The sequence below is a fragment of the Chelonoidis abingdonii genome, chromosome 3 (genome assembly GCF_003597395.2).
Source record: "Chelonoidis abingdonii isolate Lonesome George chromosome 3, CheloAbing_2.0, whole genome shotgun sequence".
NCBI classification, from domain to species: domain Eukaryota; kingdom Metazoa; phylum Chordata; order Testudines; family Testudinidae; genus Chelonoidis; species Chelonoidis abingdonii.
In genome coordinates, this window is record NC_133771.1 from 165,179,803 (window position 1) to 165,203,240 (window position 23,438).

Below are 23,438 nucleotides of genomic sequence, written 5' to 3' on the forward strand. Positions count from 1 at the left end.
AAATGAATCCAAATGAATATGAAAGTCTGCCACACAGAAATTCTGTTTAGAGACCAATATCTTGATTGTCACACAGAAATCCAAGAACTGCCTCAGCCCTTGCTCAGGATTCCACATGCAGAAGGAGAGTAGAATATAGCTCTTGATAGCTAACACATTTTGCTCGTTACATTCACATATAAATCCAGCTGGAATTTTGTGCATCTCCTTCAAACTTCACAAAAACAAAGGCTACAGAACATAATTTCTGTTTTTGAACCAAAGACAACAATTTATAAAGATTTTATTCCCTGGTGTTACAAAAAGGACATTCCAAATAGCCAAGCAAGTATCAGATCATGAAACATATATACACTAAGGAATGAGAAGTACTAAAGGGTATGAATGAACCAGGCCAAGTATTTAAAACCCAGCACCTCAGAGTACAGAAAGATTAATTGGAATAAATGACTAAATATGATCTGATCTATGTTTAAAGACTTTAACAGATGTTCAGTATTCTTTGGGCTTGCTCCTCATCTGTGCCACAGCTCCACTACGTGCAGCAGAGAACAATAGGCAAAGATAACTTTAAGCAAGTGTTGTGATCTAATCATCACAGTTGCCATGCCTGGTTTAGCCCCTGGCATAGCTTGGAGCAATTTGAACAGTCCCTGAGGGGCCATTCTGCAGCGTGGATCACCGGACTTCGTTAGGATTCCAGCCACATCCTTTTTCCCAACCATGCCCAAGACGTGCTACCTGCACCAGCTTGGGTGGGGACAAGCATGTGGTGGTTGGCATTTGCCTGAGCCAGAGAATTTTTCATTTAACTGATTAAGTCAGCTTTGTGCTATAAGAGTGATGCATAGCAGCTTTATTGGGCTGAGTGGATGGCCCTTTATGTTTTATTGTTCCAAATTATGTTTCTAAATTTGAAGTCCACCTGCTCAAATATCTAATGATCTTGGAATTGTGTCTCTGCTACAGGTTCAACTTCAAGATTAAAATAGTACCATATAAAACAGTTTTTTGTTCAAAACCAGTGTACGTGGATATATGTTCCAAATACACATACTCACTCACTCTGTCTCTCTCTCACCTATTAACTTGCCTGGGTGGGTGAGGCAGAGAACACATGCTGGATATAGCCCATAATATTTAACAGGAGTACTTGTGGCACCTTAGAGACTAACAAATTTTATTTCAGCATGAGCTTTCGTGAGCTACAGCTCACTTGTTCGGATGCATAGAATGGAACACACAGACAGGAGATATTTATACATACAGAGAACATGAAAAGGTGGAAGTATGCATACCAACAGGAAGAGTCTAATCAACTGAGAATAAGCTGATCAATCAGGCAGAAGAAAAAAACTTTTGAAAAGTGATAATTAGAGATGACCATAGAAGGTGTGAGGGACTAAACACTAGGGAAGTAGATGCGATTAGTGTAAGGGACCCAACCATTCCAGTCTCTGTTTGGGGCCGAGTTAATTGTATCTAATTTGCATATTAACTTAGTTCTGAGCGAGTTTCTCTCCTGGGAGTTGTTTTGAAGTTTTTTTTTTTTTTGTTGCAAAATTGCCACCTTCAAGTCTGTCACTGAGTGGTTAGAGAGGCTGAAGTGTTCTCCTACTGGTTTGTGAATGTTATGATTCCTGATGTCAGATTTGTGTCCATTTATTCTTTTGCCATACAACATAAACACTAACCCAGGATCCTTGCAGCAAAGCCTGATGCCAGCTCTGTCCACATATTTATTCAAGTGACACCATCATAGGACCTAATTGCATCAGCCACGCCATCAGGGGCTCGTTCACCTGCACATCTACCAATGTGATATATGCCATCATGTGCCAGCAGTGCCCCTCTTCCATGTATATTGGCCAAACCAGACAGTCTCTATGCAAAAGAATAAATGGACACAAATCTTTTATTAGATAACCTCTTTCTCTCCAACCCCAGATCCTGCTGCAAAGGGACATCCAAGGACCCCCACAGAGCATGGCTCCAAGCATTGCAAGGCCACATATCCTGCCCCTTTCCCCCTGCACTCAGTGCTGTATTGGATCCACTGCATCTGGGGCCCTCTGTGGCTAAAGGGGTAGGATTTATCCACAAAAATAGGTAAAAATATTAAGTACGTCCTCCTGGCATTACAGATCTGTTCATTTTATGGATTATTTGATGTATCCTCTGTAGCGATCAGATGCTAATGGTTATGGTTACAACCACCCTGATAAGCATCTGAGAGGTGACAGGCTGCTTATCTCAATCCTATAGTTGTAGTATTTTTTTTTTTTTTATAATTTAATAATTTAAAACTATACAAAGCTGTCACTTTTCTCCTGCCCTTCGTCCTCTCCCCTCCCTCCCCCCGGTGTATTAACAATGAACCATTCATTCTGTGTTTGATGAAAGTCATTCCACTGCACAAGGCAACCTCTATTCACAATTAGAGAGTTAGGAATATTCAGCCAGTCATCACAGTTAAATAGATTGTCTGAACATCCCTCAGGGCTTTGTTATAAATCTCTTTCTTTGCTTCACACAACTAGTATTACCTAATTTTTTTAATATAGAATATCTACAGACAACACACCTACTGGAATTGTTTTGGTGAAAAGTGAATTCAGGTGTGTATACATAGGCATTGCAAAATTATTCTCTTTTCTTTAAAAGGCAAATCTCCATTAGCAGCATGGAGCTATGACACATCATTTAACAGTTCTGATTCCATCCACTTGAGGTAAGTGATGTACATAATCAGTTCATTGTAATATTTACATTATGGGTGTAAGTGAATAAATCCTGGCTGGACTACATGATAAATGGAATAATAATATAGAAGTTTGTTCACAACAAACAGATAGGATTACAATATCAAGAAAAAAGATATCAGGCCTGTTTCTGCTCCACTAGGACCAATAGGAACAGTAGAAGGTCCATTACTATATTTCTGTACTCATTTTATGAAAAATGAGAACTGAACTAATGGAGGAAGTATAGAATAAATGCTCAGTGGAGTTAATATTTCACTTCAAAGGTGGTTTTAAATATGGAACCATATTCTTAAATGTGTGGAGGAGGTTTGATTTGCAAGCTATTCATTATTTATTTTTATGGAGTGTACCTTACTTTGGAATGTAATGTTAGTTATAGTTATGATAACAGCATGTGTTGGTGTTCTGAAATCTTGTAGAGTTCATTTCTCCTTGTATCTTTATATAGAAACATTAATTCACTTGGCAACATGTTTGTGATGCTACTTCTCAAACACTGAAAAGGGATATTTTTACAACTACTGCTTTGTGTATTTTGGGTCTTATAGATGACTTATCATTTGCTAAATTTTAAATCCAAATTGTGGATTTGGCTATAGCTGTTGCCAAAAATCAAATACTGCAGTGTTGGGAAGAAGTGAAGAGGCTATCATCATCTCCTTTATTCAGGCACTATTTTTATTTTAAGTTATTTCTAAATTTATAGTCCACAAACACTAACCAATGTCAGTAAAAGAGCTCTGTCTCTTTCACCAACAGAAGTTGGCTTAATAAAAGATATTACCTCACCCACCTTGTCCCTTTAGTAAAAGTATTTTCACCTACCCATGGTGTGGGGAGGGGGAGGAAAGAGAAGGATGTTCAAAAAGCTGACCTTGTTACCACTGAAATCAGGGTAGAACCTTTCCCTGGGTCAACCAGTACATTTTTGCCTGGATTCTTTGGTCCACTAAGGCTACATTACACAGTGCAAAATAGCTTTAAACCAATTGGAGATTTGGGGAGACTTCTCCAATGACTTACAGCTGGTAGAATTAAAGTGGCCATTTCCTGTCCTGCTATCCTCTGATGTAAAGGAAAAGAGGGAGCATGGCAGACCTGAACCTCTGCTATACTTAAGGTCCCTTACAGCAAGTGAGGATTATGTGAGCAATGCCAGTAGCATAGGTTATAGCTGGACCCCTTATCCAGGGTGGCCTTATCTCAGGGAGCCACAATCATTCCTCCTGCAGTCATTCCTCTCCATTATATTTGACAGCATAGTGGAGGACCTTTATGTCTGGTTTGTCTTATTTGTTTGAAGCCCACTCCTGTGAGGTGCTGAGCACCCTCAACTCCCAAGAATTTCACTGGTGTACAAAGCCTGCAAAACCACACCCTTAGATGAAAGTCTTTGGGTCAGGGAGCATGTTGTCTTTTCTGTCATGTACAGCTCCAAGTGCACTGTTGGCACCAAATTAATAATGATAATTAATTAATGGCCCAGATCCTTGACTGTGACTGAGGAGCAGACAACCCAGCTCAAGAGGAAATGGGGCAAAAATGGCTTTAAACAGTTTTGCGTTCCCACAGTACTGAACCAGCTGTGTGCTGGGCCAATTTCCCAGTGTAAGTTAGAGCAGGCAGGTACAATTTCTCCTAAAACATTAACAAAAAAGATTAATATAGCAAAGTACATAATGATGAAAAAGATTTTATTTGTAATGGATAAAAAGTGCACAGATTGATGGTAAGTAAAACCATTAAGAGATGGGAGAGGAAAATGAGATGGAAAGTAAAAGATGAGGTTGATGATATCATACAGGGTCTAAATTAAATGTCACTCCAGAAACCACAAAAGAAGTTAAAAGTAACAATGCAGAGACTAGGCAGAGGTGAATGAAAGATAAGGGTCAACACAACAATCATAATATTTTTGGATGTCAGGGAATCATTTGACATGGCACACAGTTAATTGTATTTGGGCGGTGCTTATAGAGTGATTTTTGCCCCCACAAAGTAGCCCACAGCACAACGTAAAACCCTTAATGAGTAATAATCTGTAACTTGGATGATAATTTTGTGATAATCTGAGAAAACAAAAAATCAATCTCTTTACAAAACTGTTGAATTTTTTGGAAAAAAAATTCCAAAATATTTGAGTCACCGCTGGGAATGTATTGGAGGGACACACTGCCCTGGTTTGTGATTAGCTTTCTTGATTCTTTATAATGTATGATAGGATGTAGAGGTGAAAAGGGTTAACCTCGGCTCATGTTTCCCCTTCCGTTACAGAGGCACTTGAATTAAGTCTATAGATAGTTTGCTTGGGTAACAGGAGAAAAAAATGCTCATGTTACAAAGATTGTGCTTCACACTCATGGGTTTTTGGACTGGGTTGAACCACATCCTGGCAAGTTTTCTGCTTCCTTTTCCTTTTCTGCTTATTTTTATTTTTAGTAAACATTATCCCTTGAAGAAAAGACCTTGCTGACTGTTCCTGTATTTTTGTTTTTTCTGCTGAGTCATTCCAGCAATCTATACAGTTGGCAATCTTAAAAAATGCTAAAATAACAGATTGTGACCCTCACAAGAACAAGGTTGAGGAGTACACATGTAATTTTGAATAGAAAACTGTTGACATGTAATTTAAATAGTTCTTTGTTTTGGTCACAAGCATTTCCTCTCAGGATGTGCTACTCAAACACAAGCAATGTGCTGACACATGGCAACCTGACATTAAAAGTGACTTAGAAAAATAACACTGACCAGCATATTTTCATTGTCTAAATTAATGGTCAGATCCTCAACCTGTGTAAATCAGTATAGCTCCATTGAATTGTACAGAGCTACATCTCTTTAATGGTCTAGCCCTGAGTGAAATAGATAAATGAGCATCATCATTGGTGGTAGTAAATTATATTTATTTAAATTCTTTCTGTTTTGATCATGTAATGAGTTAATACAGGCACAGGGACACAGCTATGCTCTTTTGCCTTGGCCTATATTCTTAGAACAAACTCCTTCTTTTCATGGGTTAAACATCTGTCTTCTCCTTCAAATCACTCCTTTAATTTAACTTCTTTCACCTAGCTTTCCATCACAGAACTTCTCAGATTCTGTTTTATAAATGTTTTCTTTCCATGTAATACCTCTACAGAAAATAATCAAACGTCTCCCTTTGCCCTCCCCCCCAAAATTTCTAAACAGATTAAAAAAAATAGATCAGCCTTCAAAAAAATCACAAAAGAAGAGAAAAGAAACCATTTTTGCCACCTCCAGAAATCTCTGACTGAGTGCTGTTTGCAGTGTACTAAAGAAGGCTGAAGTGACCTTGAATGAATACTGCTGCCCTAGGACCGTTGGAACAGTGAGACACGTATCTTATAAGATCTATTCTTAGCCACATTTTTTTCTTAAATACACACAAACCTGTGATAGGGTGTTCATCCCACACTTGCCATGAAGGACTTAATGTAGGCTAAGGAGGGGGCCAGTTAACCGAACAGGCTATAGGTGAGAGGAATCAGGTGGCGTAACTAATCCCTGAACTGAATAAAGAGGGAGCCCAGCTGAGGAGAAATGAGCTGGGCTGTGTTTATAAAGACAGGAAGTTAAGAGCAGAGGGGAGACTGTAAAAAAGTAGTCTGTGTTCACTCCTGGGGAGAAGGGAGGTGTGTTTGGGGACTACAGAGCTAGATAGACTACAGTTACTCCTGGGAGGGGGCAGTGTTGGGGCTGGCAAACCCAGAGAAAGGGGGGGAGAGCCAGAAGGTTAGAAAAGGCTCAGAGAAAATGCAGTAAGGCCTGTCTGGAACGGAGCAGACCTTGACTGCAGATTAGAGGATCCTTGAGCTGGAATCTGGAGCACAGAGTGGGCTTGGGTTCCCCTGCTAGCCATTGAAAAAGTGGCACCAGCTGGCCAGTGAATCAGAAGATTGCCTGAGCCTGTTCATAGGAAGACTTTTATATTCTGGAAGGGGAGGACATGTGTGGCTTGGCTGGAGGGTTAAACCACGAATACTGAGCATCTTGCCTTGCTGAGAACTAGGAAGAAAAGGCAAGAGTGTGCAGCAAGAGGTGGAAAGGAGCCATCAGACCTGGAACCAGGTAAACCCCAGAGTGATCAAGAAGAGGTGCACTAGCGGTGGGAAGACCCTGTGACAGTTCCAAAGCAACAAATATTTCAAAATGGAAAATTATTTCAGAGAAAATGGGGGGGAAATTTCACTGAAAGAGTCAGGCTTCCTTTGATGCATTCAGACCCGATTATTGATGCCTCCAAAGCATGAATCATGCATCCCCCTCATGACCCTATATGGAAGGTGGCCCACACTATTATGAGACTGACTCAGTTGGATCTGCTCACAAACAGCCCTCAAGAGTAGACTACCAAATTTCCTGTAGCTGACTGATATTAAATAGAACCACTCGGTCTTCAAACAGGCTTATGCCTGATAGAGCCATGTCTCTAGTATCCAATAAGCTCCCAGGAGTCAGACTGGGTGAAGAGAAGGCATGGCACTCAACTCAGATTGAGATATTGTTGCCTTCTGGTAACATCTAGATCTCAAACCTCAGACATAGCTGAGAAGCGCAACTCTGGAGAGGGAGGCAAAGGTGACTTTAAGCCATCTTGAAGTCCTATGATCCTGGGGATGATGAGCACCAATCTAATCCCTTGACATCAAATCCAGCAGCCCGAAGGCTGTCCTAATTTGTGAGCTGTTAATTGCCCCAAGATAGTTATATGGCACTCAGGGATTGTTGGAGCCTGGGCAGGCTTCTGTCACATCCTTTTTTCCCGCTGGCCAGGACCTTGTGTTGTCCACAGGAACTTGGGTCTAGGCGGGGTGAGGTAGGCGGTATTGGCACAAATTCTATGCTACGAGTGGATCCCCCTCCACAGAGGGATGACCCTAATATATCTGAGGATTAGCTCTCTAGTGTATATATAGGCAAAGTCTGAGGCATAATATATTTTTATACTAATTTCAGTAGCAGGTACTTATATACTGGTAACATGATATATACCTACCCCACCCCCCTCCAATAAACTACTTTAATTCCTCTATGAAAGCACCTTTAAAGGTGACCTGCAAAGGAAAAGTCAATTAACTAGTCAATTATAGTTTATTTTAACCCTGTATTAATCTGTCTGTTTTTTCCTGCATATGGCTGCTAATGACTCCTTCCAGGATTGTTATGTTACATCTTAATCCAGGTGCTTTTTGGGCTTGATTATTTTGACAGTGCTGATCCCCAGAATAACTGAATTTGGTGACCTCTGTGAGTCCAAGATGTGAAATGATTTTTCTAGCACTGTTACAGAGCCTATTGCACCTCACTCTGTCTTGAGGAATCAATCTTTCACCTTTTTCTCTTGTATTAACAGGAATCAGAGTTGTTTAGGTATTTCAAGTAATCCTAATTTATTTCTGTAGTATCTCTTGCTGTTCATTTCCACAATATGTTTGCCCTTCTCCAGTATAAAACATAATACCTATTTTTAAAAGGGTGAACAAAGAACACCTTTGAAATTGTAGACCAGTCAGCCTAACTGCTGGAAAGATAGTGGAATAAATTATTAAACAATCACTTTGTAAGCATCTAGGGAATAATAGTTACATGGAATAGCCAACATGGATTTTTCAAGAACAAATAGCCAAAACAGCGTAATTCCCTTTTTTGACAGGGTTACTGGCCTAGTGGATGGGAGGAAGTAGTAAATGTGATATATCTTGATTTTAATAAAGCTTTTGACACAGTCCCACATGATTTTCTTATAATTAAACTAGGGAAATGTGGTTTAGATTAAATTTACTATTTAGTGGTGCAAAATTGATTGGAAAAACCTTATCAATGATTCACTGTAAAACTGGGAGAAGATATCTAGTGGAGTCCTGCACGGGTTTGTCATGGGTTTGGTATTAGTCAATATCTTCATTAATTACATGGAGAGTGTGCTTGTAAAATTTGCAGATGACACCAAGGTGGGAGGGATTCTTATTGCTTTAGAGAACAGGATTAGAATTCAAAATGACCATGACAAATTAGAGAATTGGTCTTAAATCAACAAGATGAAATTCTCTTAAGACGAATGCAAAGTACTACATGTAAGAAGGAAAAATGGAATACACAACTACAAAATGGGGAATAATTGGCTAGGCAGTAGTACAGGAGAAAAGGATCTGAAGTTTATAATAGATCACAAATTGAATATAAGTCTACATTGTGATGCAGTTGCAAAAAAGGATATCATCAGTCTAGGGTGTATTAACATGAGTGTTATATGTAAGACCTGGGAGGTAATTATCCTGCTCTGCTTGGCACTCGTGTGGCCTCAGCTGGAGTAACACATCATTTTAGGTGCAACATTTTTTGAATGATGTGGACACATTGTAGAGAGTCCAGGGGAGAGCAATACAAATGATGACAGACTTAGAAAACCTGTCCTATGAAGAAAGGTAAAAAAACCTGGGTATGTTTAGTCTTGAGAAGAGAAGACTGAGGGGACACTCTGCAACAAGGGAGATTTAGGTTAGATATTAGGAAAAAAACTTCCTAACGCTAAGGATGGTTAAGCACTGGAATAGGTTACCAAGAGAGGTTGTGGAATCCTCATCATTGGAGGTTTAAGAATAGGTACAATAAACACCTGTTGGGGATGGTCAAGGTTTACCTGGTTCCACCTCAGTGAGATGATGGACTAGATGACCTCTCAAGGTCCCTTCCAGGCCTATATTCTGTTCTATATGATTGTGGCCCTACTGTGGAAATAACTTTTGCTGGCTTCTGGCTGTGCCATCCCTTCTCAGGTGGACTGGCTGTTTAGATACCCTTTTGAATAGTAGTTTTATATATCATCATCATCATCATGATGGCAGATCCCAAAGGGATGTGGCCTTGTTGCAAATCAAGCACCATCCAGATCAATCTCTGGCACGCTGGTCTGATTGGATATTTGGTTTGCATCCATCTCTGGTAAACCTTTCATGCCACTGAAGGTTTTGATGCCAACATTATCACCAGCTTTATAGTGGCATTTCTTTGTATTCATTCTTTTAATTTGTTGGTCTTCCCATTCTAATGAGTCTGTGCCGGTAAAGCTGCTGAAACCAAACCACCACTGATGGAGGTAGTTGCTGTGATATGGAGCAACTGACAATGACAATGAGAATTAATTCAGTATTCTTCAGCTTTCCTCGGTGCCTATGTTTCGCTGCTGTACAACAGAGTCGGTATAACTGGTTCTGTAGACCCAGAGCTTCATAGCAAACATTGTCACAACATCTCTACAGAGGCAACTGAAGGGCCCAAAACATGGCAGCAGTGTACTCATCTTCCAAGCATCCTCCAGCACTGTTTATGACACTACTGACCTGAAAGTTGCCACCTGCTCAATATTCTGTCTGGGCAGATTAATACTGAGCAGGTTGTAATCTGGAGCTGGAGGCTGTTTGATGATAATGGCCAGCAATTTAGTCTTCTCTGGATGATGATAATAGTGGTCCCTTTTGACCTTGGAATCTATGAATCTGGCATTGACTGAACCACTTTGTTTTGTTTTTCCATTACAGAACTCTTGTCACTATCTTCCCAGGGATGCCAAGTCACTTCATCAGACACGACAAACTTGCTTGTTGCACTGAATCAGAGGCCTGATGGAAGTCTATATAAAGTGCTGCTCTTGGCTGCATTTCATAAGCCATCTTCTCAAAAAGCTGTCTCAAGGTAAAGATCTGGTTGACAGTGGAATGGCCAGGTCTAAAGTTGCCCTGAGTATCCTGGCTTTTGCCATGAAGGGCATTGTTAACTCAGGGCATTGACATGGAAACAAAGACTTCCCCTGGGACTGACAACAGTGTAATACTTCTATAGTTGCTGCATTTGGCCTTATTGCCCTTTTTGAACAGAGGTAGAATAACAACCTTCTTCCAGAAGACTGCGGGGAGCGAACAGAAGTCTTCCAAGATTGCCTCTGTATAGCTCATCTATCAGAGCTTATCTAAAATAATTACAAAGACCACAACCAAAACAACTGATTTTTATTAACTAGGGAATTAGGAATAGGATAAACAAAAGGAATGGGAGAGAAGATTAATAATACTAAACAGATTTATAACCATGTGCTCTTTCACCCAGGAATTACAAAAGGGGGTAAGTGATGACTGCTCCTTATACCCTGTTCAGATGCTGCTGCTGAGACCAGGACTCAATAGATGACAAAGACCCAGCGGACCACGATCACCACTGGAACAGCTATCGCAGCAGAGAATGGCGATGAACGATGATGAAGAATTGGGTAAGAGGCCTAACTAACATCCCATCCTAACCCCCTTGTGACATCCTGTCTGTGTGTAAGAGTCCTAACCATTCGAGGTAAAACCCCGTGGATGGATGGATGCTTTCCTTAAAATAATAAACCCCAACCGATAAACTAGATCTTTTTCCATTCAGAGATGAGATGTTTTCTAGGCGGATAACTGGTGTCTGACCACTTCCCTTCTTTCCAAGGAAAGAGCAGAAGAGAGACAGAACTTTCCTGCTCTTTCCCAGCCTATATAATCCCTCCCATTTCCTAACAACAAGCCATTAGATTTCCCGCCTCTTCTTTCCTGAAGGAAACAAGAGGGCTGTCTGACAAGGCGGACTGTTTGTTCTTTACAAACCAAAATGGCAAACAATAAACGGAACCATATAAACACCATCACCAAGTGTCAGGTCATAATTTGAGTAAGGTGGAACTCACAGTGGTTGTACTGGAACTTCCAGCCCCTCTTAAAATGGAAGAGGGACTGCAGGAAATGGACAGTTGAGGAACACCTTGAAATGATCGTCTCACTGATACAATTGGTCCTTCAGATTTGGGCTGATGTTGCTATCTCAGTTCCATGTTGAATAAACTGGTGGCACTTCCCTTCGCAAACACTGCATAGTTGAGTAAAAGATGTGAAGATTGTGCCTAGCAGCATCTTGTTTTAAACTGGCTGCCGTAGTCAGCCCAGGATTTCCCCCCCACACCTTCCCCCCCCCCCCAAACATAAAACTTGATGTTCTGAAATTGAACCCATTTAGCCTTTGCTTTTGCTCTTCACAAACGTGTCTCTGAAGACTCAGAGTGTACCCCTTTCTTTTTTTTCTCAGCTTCAACCATTGTATCTGTCTCTTCACTGATCCATGGGTGACATTGGAAGGGCAAAGGCCCCAGAGCTGAGCTGGCAGCAATCAGCCCTGAAGACTTGAAACACCATTCCTCATCAGATGACGAAGGGAGTGAGATTTCAGTCTCTAATGCTTTGATGGCCCTAAGGAGTTCAGAACAGAGAGCCATTTGATTAGCTTGGTTGTAAGAAGAGTTTTTGGTTGAATCAGACTAATTTCAGCCTACTAACTTTTTTTTTTCTTTCAAAGTAGGAGGTACATTTTTGTCTCTGCAAACCCATACATCAGTGACTTTTGATCACCAGTGATTGTTAATGAGGACATGATCAATAACAGTCCTAGTGAAACCAACTGGGCTGTACCCTCTCTGTTTGTGAATCTTGGGTGACGGAAGAGTGAATCAGCAATCACAATGTTATTGGCAGCTGCAAATTCTATCAGTTGTTGCCCATTTCTGTTCTTCTGCTGGATACCAAACTTCCTGAGAGTACTTGCACAAGTCACTATACTTTTCTACTTGTGCATTAAAGTTGCCCAGGATCATGATGACATCTCTTCTCAGAGTTTCATTACAGCTTGATTGCAGTTTTTGGTAAAAAATAAAATAAAAAATCTGCAGCTATGTTATAGGCCTTGGTTGGACCATACATGGCAATGATGGTAAGATGTCCACAGCTATTATGGAATCGGATGCTGAAAAGTCACTTCTTAATCACCTCCATTCCCTGCACTGCCTGTTGGGCAATGGGTGAAAGTACAATGGCCATTCCTTGCTGGAAAACCCGTCGGGATGGCCTGAGAACAAAAATGTATAATCCTCAACTTTCTTTTTACCACTCCTGGCCAGTGTAGTTTAGATAAAATACAGATATCAATGTTCAGACTTTTCAATTGCTTGATTTAACTGTTTCAGAAATGTGTTTTGATGTTCCAGGCACCAATTTTACATTTACCACCAACATGCAGGATCCTGGAATAGCCCTTTTGCAAGGTTTCTTTGGTCATTTTTGCATAAATGGCAGGTTGATTCAGGACAATTGACCAGATTGTTGCAGGTGGTTGGCTTTGGTGTTAAACACTCACAACAAACTGGGTTGTCTCATAGTCAAATTTTGTTTAATTTACCTTTTCGTTTGGTTTTATTAGCAAATTCTGTCTTGTCCTCTAGTTTTGGAATAACTGAGCTCCTGTAGAAAGCAACATCCTTGTTAATTTGCCCATTATCAGCTGTGAAGGTAATGCCATTCCTTCTCCTGATACATTCTTAAATCCAGTGCAACTAGAAACAGATCCTTATTGTAATGATTGTCTGTCTGACTTCAAGAGACTTTTCACTGTCTGAAGAGCTCTCTCAGCCATCCTGTTGCTCTGAGGATATTTTGGTGATAATGTGATAATCTCAAATCATAGTGAATTCTTTAAATAATGTATTTGACTATTGGGGTCCATTATCAATCATCAGAACCTGTAGTATTTCATGCCTTGCAAACTGATTGATTGATTTATTTTAGTATAGGTGATCTCCATTGTACTGCTTGTGTTTGTATTGTATCAACCAGGTACTAACAAACTTCAACAGGACTTTATTTTTAAAGTGGAAACCTCTTTACCATGATGCTGCTGCACCCTCTGTAACACTCACTCTGCCTCCAACTCCTCCGCCCTCCTTCCTGTTTCCTGTCCTTTCAGACTCCCAACAGCCAGTGCTCCCAGTTCTAATAATTACAAGCAACATCTAAACACCACAGTTGGTTAGTTTTGAAACCTTCATGCATTTAGAGCAGTAAACAGATTTGTTTGTCAGATTCAAATTAGTCCATTTTTTTTTTTTTTAGTCGGTGCTTACATTGTGGCCAAAGTTTCCTACCTGTTGGGAAGGATATTTGATACTTGTTTGTCTTCTGATTACTCAATTGCACTTTGTGATTCACCTCTACAGTAACATTTTCATTTACATAATCTTCATGCCAACAGAAGTATTATAATTTTCCTTCCACATACATGGTCACAAGCTTCAGTTTCAGATCTTCTTTCCTTTTCTTAATCTATTTTATAACAGATAGTGAAGAAATATATTGACCATCTCCCCTCTTACTCTGCCTCTGGACTAGTTATTTGACTATGGATGAATCTGTTTAAGAAATGGTGCTGTCCGTGGAGAGCTGGCTGTATAATATGAAATAAATGTGACTTAAATGCTTTCAAGTGGATTAAAGTAAATATCAGTTATGTGAAATGAAAACAAATGTATAGAGTGACCATGATCTATGTAATTTTTAAAGAAATGTTTCCTCTAAATTTTTCCTAATCTAAAAATTAGAGAAAGCGGTGTGGTTTTGTTTTGTGTTTTGTTTTTTTGCAGGGGAAGAAAAGAAAACCATCACCCACACCCTGTGGCTAGAAAACAGTAAAGGTATTAATATGCCTGCAGGTACCTGAGATGGGAGATAATGGGTATTCAGTGATTGACAGAAATTAGCTGAAAAAGAATTGATAGAAGTTCTGTATACCATGTGTTTTTTAGTATAAACATGTGGTTACTAAAAGATGTAACAGAAATGTTCATGAGACTGAAATAATATTCCCAGTTTTCTAAAATCACATCCTGCACCTTATGCTCATAGGAGCATAGAAAGGTAATTTAGAAGAATTACAAAAGCATGGAATAATTAAACCTGTAGGCTTAATTGAGTAGGCTGCCCTGATTGTACACACTCCTGAAAAATGAAGGGCCCAATACTACAACTTTATTTATAGTGCCTATAGGACTACATAGCTTGGGGAGTAAAGGATTACTCAGCATAAGAAAAGGTGGCTGAATCAAGCCTTAAGTAGAGAAAGTGTTTGAGGAAAGAATTGGGTATAGTGACAAGACTTACCAGTTTTGGTTGGACATATTCCTTGAGATTTCATCAGATGACAATCTTTAATGCCTGGAGACTCCAGGACAACCCCGGAGGGATGGAAACCCTAATAAGGACAGGTGCAAGACTGGTTCAATCAAATCTGGAGTGTCTAAGGGTGCTTTGCAAAGTCATTTGATTGGGCCCTCTTACCTGTAAAGAAGACTCTGGAAATATAATTGAGTGCCCTCTGCTTTCCCTAAATCCTTATGCTATGCCATGTGTGATAGGCAAGAAACAATTCCATGGATTTCAGGGAGGAGGGAGTTAAAATTAATTATTCCCTTTCTTATTTGTGGCTGAGCTAGGCTTGAGTGTACCTCACGAGTGGTGGAAGTGACCACATGGACTGATCCAGTAGTTGCCTGAAGGCTGCTCTAATTTATATTCAGCTGTAATGGCCCCCTAAGAAGGTAGTGTTGGTCCCCTGACCCTACCCTTACCTGGGCCAATTGCAAAAGAAGGAGAGAGCTCTCTGGTGGGATGTATATAATCTAGGAACTTCCCATAGTGCCAGTTCCCTGGGCTTTATGGCACTTTGCATTGGCAGAGCTGGCATAAAGAGGCCAAAGAAGAATCTCCAAGGGGAACTAATGTGTCCACAACTGGTAAAAAAAAAACTCAGCGGTATTCAGGGAACATGTAGATGCATACTGCAGATTCCCAGGGACCAACAGAATGATGAATTATAATGCATGTGTGTAGGAGAAAAAGTGGAGCATTGATCATTGGATTGCAGGGTAGATGGGCTACAGAACCACCAGAGAAATCAATGAATGCAATACACGCATGCAGAGAACCCACGACAGTATTCACCAGTAGTGAATGCAGTGATGTATAGAAAGGACTGTAAGAAGATTCAACAGTATATGCAATGCAGTTGTGCAGAGAAATCACCTGGGGTTTGAACAGAAAGCATAAGCGACAGCGATAGAGGGAGAGTACCCAGTGGTCACATACAATACAGGAACTTCTGTTTTGCGGAGAAGCCACTGGAGGATTCCGCAATACCGCATGGAATGCTTGTGGGCACAGGAACCCCCACGCTATACACGTGTGCGGAGGAACCACTACTCCCCGCTAGGGGTCGCCAAAGCACATTAACCCCGTTTGTTTTTCTCGCACTTGCTTCACATCCCCTCTCTCCCCCCTGTAGAATCCGCACGGAACGCAGACCAGTAGCGGGCGTGGCGTCGACGCTCCGCCCACCGCGTCCCTTGCGTGCGGCCGTGCCTCCTCCCACCCCCAAGCAAGCCGGTGTCTCGAGACGCCCGCGCGCTGGTGCAGGCACTCCCCTCCTTTCCACTTTCCCCTACTCCGTGAGTTGGTTTGTTCCTTCTCGTTCCCCTCACCCCCGGCTCCCCGCTGTGGTCGGGTCTGGCCCGACCCGGCGGCTGAACGGAGAACTCGCTCGCACTCAGGGACTCGCTGCCCATTGAAGCACCGGCTCGAGAGGAGGGGGGAGAGTGGCTCCCCGGCCCGGGCAGCACCATGAGGTGAGCGGCCGCCCCGGGGCTCATCGCCCCACCCCCGCACCGTGGTGTTTGCAGGGGGTGCGCTGTGGGGAAGGGGGGCAGCCCGCGAGTCTATGGGGAAGGGGGTGGGCGTTGTTCCAGGGGCGGGTTTCCTTGCGCCGTTGGCTTGTTGCTCTGTGAAAACACCCTGGGGGCCGTTGGTTCTCAGCCGTTGTGTCTGTTCCCCGGCAGGGGCGTTCGGGCACCGGCCCGGCTCCGCAGGGATAATGGCCAACCAGCCCGGCGCCTTGGGGAGCGAGCGGGCCGGGCGCGGCTGTCCGTAAATAGAGAGAGTCCCGGTGATTTGTGGGGGGCGAGGGGCCGGCTCGTGAGCTCCTGGCGCGTCCTTTTTTGGAGGGGGGGGACTTGAGGCTACTCGCGATCTCGTGTCCAAGGCGGGGAGGGAGAAGCGCTGTCCTTTTATCGGCGTGTGTTGCATTGCAGCAGCTGCAGCTGGGTTTTTCCCGGTGTAATCAATAGAGGCACCCCCCCCCCCCCAGCAGTGGTGAATCTATCGTTTTTAGGATTTGTTAGCTCAGATGCAAACATCGAGCCATACATTAGTCATTCCTTTTTTTGGAGTGTGTGTCCATTTGTCTAAGAGACTGAACCTTTTATGTGGTCGTATTTGCTTGGAGATTATTTTCCACCCCCTCCAGCCGTTTCGTGCCTGTTCTGTGTCCATAAACTCTCTTTGGATTGGTGCAAGAGTTCGTGAGAAATGTGACTTGTTAGACTGAATGCTGGTATATTTGGAGATGCATTATTGTGATCCATATAGGCCTACCAATTAGGTTAAACAGTTGGGGGGAGGGGGGTGCTGTAAATTGCCCTTCAAAGGTATTGTCTGTCTTGTAGTTAGATTTGAATCTTTGTGTTAAAGATTAATGATAAGCAGTTGCCAAGTCCTTTAGAACGCAACAGTAAGATTTACATGATATAATCCGCACATTCCTTTGCTGTGACAAAGTGTCAAGTCATAGGAATCCTTAAATTTGTGAAGAAGTTTCTATTTTAAACTTTTTTCTTAAGGTTTGTGGCTTTTTGTTTTCCCAAGGGCAAATATGCATGCAGGCTTGGCATATGGAGAGCTTGGTTCTTTTTTTCTTACATTCTATTCCTCAGATGGCTTTACTGTATTTTGTTAGTAGTTATTTATGCCTTAAATTGGTTTTTTTTTTAGAGCTGTTATGATTTAAGATATAAATTACAAAACTTTTTTTCTCTTATTTGTACAGCTATTTTTCACAAAGGGGCTAGTTTCTCAACATTTGTAAAATACTCAGTTAATTTATAGTAATTGCATATTTTGTGCATAGTAGTTTTGACTATTTTGATAATTTTTAAAAGCCTAGTTTTCTATCTAATTTGCTGCATATTTTAGAGGTGAATTTGTTTAGGCAGTTTTGAGACCATCATTTTACTTAGGCCATGTCTGCACTAAAAAAGGTTTGTTGGTATAGTTATACCAACTAGCAGTCCTATTGTAGATGCAGCTCTCTTTTGTCATTATAGCTTGTACTAGTTCAGTGAGTGAAATAAGCTATACTGGCAAAAACATTTGTTAGTTTAGAAGTGTTACAAAAAATCATCCCCAACAACATTACCAGCAAAAGTTTCTAATGTAGACTTCCTCTTAGGCTGTCTAATTAGAAGTTTGTATAATTGACTTAAAACTGTTTGTATATGTATACAGCGTCTAAGCAAAATGTCTTACACGTATGGTAAAATCTGTGTATTTATCTTCAAATACTAAATGGCAACTGTTTTTAAAGAGGGAAATTGTCTGAAATTAAATGTTCATCATGAATGATTGCTGATATTTTAAAGGAACCTCAAGAATTCTTCAGGAATTGTATAAATCCAAGCGTTGCCCAAGCATACAAATTATATCAGTTTAACTAGTTAATAAACCAATTTAGTTACATCAGTGTATTCCCCTTGTGTTGGACAGTGTTAAATTAATCAGTTTCTCAATCGACTCAGTTAAATGGGTGCAACATGTGTGTGTAGCCAAGACTTCAGTGAATGTGTTCCCTTAGGGCTTGTGTAAACTATGATAAAAGGGGTATTTCTCAAACATGTTAGTTAAAAGGCATTAGTTAACTTGTCTTTACACAGTCTTATAGACAGGTATGTTATATCTTAAAACATATTTTCTGATTAAGGTTAATCCTTTGGGGGACGGGAGGGGATGACAGGAGGAGCCTATGCTTCAGTGTGACCAGCTAATATATCAAACACAACTTAGCAGAGATAGGCCAAGTATTAAAACTTGGAAGCTAACACCTTTTAAAAATATTTTATCCTAGTCTAGACAGACCTTTAGGTATAAATGATTATAAACTAAGGTGAGTTCTGAGATGGAGGCTCTCCTACTTTTCTGTAGAAAACAAGCTCATAGCTTGATTTATAACAAGCAGACAGAATGTATACAATTGGCACTCTGACAGATATAAAAGGAGTAGATGTGCGGAATCTTGCCATTTGTATGCTGGTAGAGAAAATTGTTCTGAACTATAACTTCAGTGTACACTTTTGTACTCTCAGACGTGCGATAAGGCGCATACAGCAAAGTCATCAGAAAACTATTCTCCTTCCATCCCAATTCTGAAGTTATGCGGGATTGATTTATGAATGGCTGCTGCCATATATGGGGTAGCTAGGTGGTTAGAAGTTAACATACAGAGGCTTACCAATTTTTCCATTATTAAATACAGCTTGCTGTAACTGTAACCAAATTCTGAAATCTGTGCAATGTAATAGAGAACACAATAGGTTATATATGTAAACATTAACAGTAAATACCAGACCTTGGCAATTAGATTTTCTAGTGGCTTGTTTGTAGCTGTCTGAACATTATATAACAACTATGTAGATCTTTGGTATTGAACACACACTTCAGGTGAATTTTAAATCTTGAATTGCTCAGGAGTAAAGACAAGTGCCTGTAACAAAACAAGTTTTGTTTCAGAAACCTAACTATGCAATAGACTTGCTTTTTATTTTTTTTTTCCTCATGTTGGGAAGGTAAACAGTTGATTCTTACATGTATGTTACTCTTTTTGCATTGTAACTGACAGAGTAGGTGTTGGTCTGACTATAGTGTTACGTGAATGGACTAATCTCATAATAGGTATTCAGAAATAGGTATACATGACTAGGGATTTCCATAGCCAATTGGAATGCTGAGAGAAGTGGCTGTTAAAATATCTTAGTTTAAGAATGCAATAATTCACAGTATTTGTATATCTTGCTAATTGCATGATATAACTTTTGATGGTGGTGTGACTTATTGTGATAGCAGAATTTTGTTTAAACAAAATTCTATTGAGCAGTACTCTGAATATCTGTATCTTAGTGATTGATGACTGACATCTTTCTACAATTCATGAAGAACAGTAAATGTTCAAAATTTTCATTTTTAATTATATTTCCTTGTAATATGTTACTTTGTTTACAAATGTCTGGATCTGACCATCCCCCTTTATTATAGGTTATACTACATTTTTATAGCACTTGATTTCTAAACGGAAAAGTACCAGCTCTGATCTTTCTAATGAAGTCCATTTCTTAGCAAGTTATATGGTTTCCTCATTCATGCTTTAATTTTTTTTTAATTTTGATTTCTTTAAAACAACCTTCCAAAATTGTGCTTACCTTGGGTAAATAATTTCTCTCTGGGTAAATATATATATCAATCATCAAAAGTCAGTCAAGCAGACTTTGGGTCTGGGTAAGTACGATTTCTTGATATTTTAAAGGCTGTATTAAGATATAATTTCATTCACTACTCTATTAATGAAATGGGAAGAAAAAGTAGTTCCAAGCCAATAGTAGCAAAGCTAGCTTCATTAGGATATGGAATTCTTGAGGAATCTCAGATGTCTCCTAGAGTTACTTCAAAAGGTGACACTACTCATGACAATAATACATTTATGGTAATTTAAATTAATGTTGGTACAGCGCTCAACAGAAAGAGCCAGTAACTCAGGAATGAGAGAATAAGAAGGGTATTACAGCATGCTTTGCTGTGTAGCGTAGAATGTCAGAATTGGGCTTTTGTTGTAGCTTTTACTACCTGCATGACACATTACATATTTGGAATAGAAAATGTAATCTGGTTTTGAAATATTTGACAAAATATTGAAAGTGCATAGCAGTCAGTTAAATCGTACTGTATTGCTGTACATGTTCCCAATCACTAAAATGCTCATTTCCCTAGAGTAAAATTGGAAGTGTAGGCAGATTTTTCAGGTGGGCACAAGAATTCAGTTCAGGTTACTCTCCTTGCTCTAAGTAGACTGAGGCTATGTCTGCACAATGAGCTTGGGGTATGATTCCCAGCTCGCATATATATACTTGTGTTAGCTCAGTGAGAGCCAGCGCACGTGTAAATAGGAATGTAGCTGCAGTAGCACAGGCAGCATGTGGAATACAAACTTGCTTGAACCCTGTGAGTACATATTTAGCATGGCTTACTCTGCTATTTATACTTAAGCTAGCTCTCATCAAGCTAGCACAAGTATGTGTGAGAGCTGGGAATTGCCTCTCTCGCTCCTAGTATAGATGTAGCCTAACAGACACATTGAGTCATCTGTCTGATACTATTGCAGATTTTGTTAGCTAGCGCTTCATTTGTGACAGTTGCAAGTAATTCTTGCACCACCACCCCCCATCTGACATGGAATCTGACAACTGCTCTCCCCAAAGTCTCTGGATAGTTTAATGAATTATTTTGCTAGTAGATTTATAAGCTTTTATTCCACAAGATTATTAAGTAAATGAAATGTGCATCACCCAAAATGCATATTCTTCATAGAAGGCTACTTATGGCCATCTTATCAAGTTATATTGCAGAGATCTAAAAATTACAAATGATATGGGGGGGTGGAGGTCCAGGAAGGCATTCTAAAATTAAGCATTGGTCTGGAAGCATGCATGCAGGCTGCTTCCTCCTGATCCTGATGCAAGGCTCTATATTTTTAAGCAGTCAGATAAATTTGTCTTGCTCTTCTCTCTTCCCACTTTGAACTATAGGGCATGAAGGGCCAGATGGTCCTTTATCTACCTCCCCACAAAATGGGAAGAAGTTGTTCATTCAGCACCTTTTCACTGAATGCCTACCGGACACACTGAGGTCTGGTTTACACTACAACGTTATGTTGACATAAGTTGACTTGTCAGCCTATTTATGCATGTCTGTATAGTCAAATTTGTCTCTGGCTGATGTAAGTACCCTGTTAAGGCAATGCAATAAAACCATCTTCCTGAACCGCATTGAGCCATGGTCGACCTACTGAGGTCAGTGCAGTGCAAGTGTAGATACTCTGTGACCTTTGTCAACCCTAATGATTCTCCAGCTGTCCCAAAATGCCTAGCAGTGACTGCTCTGGTCACAGTTGTGAATTCTACTTCCCAAGGGTCTCAGAAACTGGAATCCACCCCCTCTGTGTTTTTGAAATGACTTTTCCTGATTGTCCACTTTGGCGAGCACACCTAGCAGTTCTCCCTTGTTGTGTTCAACTGCCCAACCAACCATGCTGGCTTCACTGGCTAAACATGCTCCTGCCTGGAGTAGACAGGAGGTATTGGATCTTCTGGGGAGAAGAGGCTGTGCAAGCACAGCTACAGACTACCTGTAGAAATGTGGAGATCTACAAAAAGATGCAGACGAAGAGGTATACCAGGGTCAGCAGCAGTGCCAGGTGAAAGTGAAGGAATTGTGGAAGGCATACCACAAGGCCAGAGAGGCCAACAGTGGATATGGTGCTGAGCTGCAGACCTCTCACTCTTACCATGAGCTGCCATCCATATTTGGCAGAGACCCCACCACCCTGAAGACTACTGTGGATACCTTGGAGGAGTCTTAAACACAGACTCCTGCCAAGAAAAGTAAGGAGAAAGGTGTGGGGGGAGATGTGGTGGAAAGGGTCCAGCTATGTCAGGATCTTTTTGTGATGCTACCACAATCTAACCAGTTCCTCAAGCAAAGCACAGATGAACCCAATGAAGGGGAAGGAACCGTAGGTAAGTGTGTGCATATATTTTCTCTTACAGTGTTTAAATGTAGAGGTGGATCCCATCCCATCCCAAGTTAACAGGACACAGATATTGTCTTTTCATTGTCTATTTGGTACAAGAAGAGAGAACTCTATCTCTTTGTAGTACTGCTTTCTGCTTTTCATTCCCTGTAGGGTTAGGTGGGGGAAAGGGTATCTGGAGCAGTTTATGTATATAGGGATGTCCCTTGTATCTTCCTCAGAGATCTTGATGAAACTTTCATGGCGATACTGTGCAAGGTTTCCAGGGATGACTGTCTTATTTCTTCCTCTGTGGTAGGACAGTTTCGCATGCCCACTCTGCGGTGACTTCAGCAGGCACCATTGGGAATAAGAGAAGGGAGTTTTGAAACTTATCTCTCCCATTCCGTTGTGGCTGTAAATCCAGTGATGCATCTGTTTTATCGGTAGCTGCTGCTGTTGCGGCCTTGGGGGGTTCCCCCTTCAAACCCACTGAATGGCTGACCTGAGTGAGGAGGAGAAGGAAGACTAGGGAGGATATGTTCAGCACCAACCTGGCAGATTGCATGGAGAGGTACAGAGAGGATAGGAGAAAATGGAGAAAGATCCATGAATCCCAGCAGGAAAAGGAGAGGAAAAGGAAGATGCACCAGGACATAAAGGGCTTCTCAGACAGCAAACACAAATAGTGCAGTCTGAGTGACCTTACAGGTTCAGTAATCACAGACTTGCCATCTTCTGCAGTCTCTGGAGAATTCCATGGTGGCAGCTCCCCATACCTTCAACATTCCACATGGCATCATGGGCCACATCCCTAGTCCTACAATTTAACTCCAGAGAAGAAACACTGTTCTACAGCTTCATATACACTGGTCTGGGAGAGGCACAGTTGTTGTATATGTAGCCAAAATGGACTTCCTTTGTGTGGTGAAATGGGCGGAAATGTTTGCTGCCTCTCAATGTTAAAGTTGTTCCATTAATTTAAATTAGAAGTTTGCATTGTCCTTTATTTGCACTATATTTGTCACTCAAAATTCTTTTTGAAATAGTCATCTTTGTTAGTTCACCACACATACTGCAAAATGCATA

General features: G+C 40.9%; 1 protein-coding gene and 1 long non-coding RNA gene across 12 annotated transcripts in view; both read left to right on the forward strand.

Moving 5' to 3' along the window:
* Nucleotides 1–2,664: 2,664 nt before the first annotated feature.
* LOC116823821 (uncharacterized) lies at nt 2,665–11,043 on the forward strand. The gene is made up of 3 exons (XR_004373506.2): nt 2,665–2,731; nt 10,325–10,478; nt 10,890–11,043. It is a non-coding gene; the product is annotated as an uncharacterized LOC116823821 (long non-coding RNA).
* A 5,019-nt stretch (nt 11,044–16,062) lies between these two features.
* The window catches only part of ENAH (ENAH actin regulator), a 190,071-nt gene continuing 182,695 nt past the window's right edge, over nt 16,063–23,438 (forward strand). For all 11 annotated transcript variants that reach the window (XM_032778759.2, XM_075064300.1, XM_032778760.2 and 8 more), the window contains exon 1: nt 16,063–16,308. In XM_032778759.2, the coding sequence (XP_032634650.1) occupies nt 16,304–16,308 (5 nt within the window). In that variant the 5' untranslated portion in view covers nt 16,063–16,303. The remainder of the gene's footprint in view (nt 16,309–23,438) is intronic.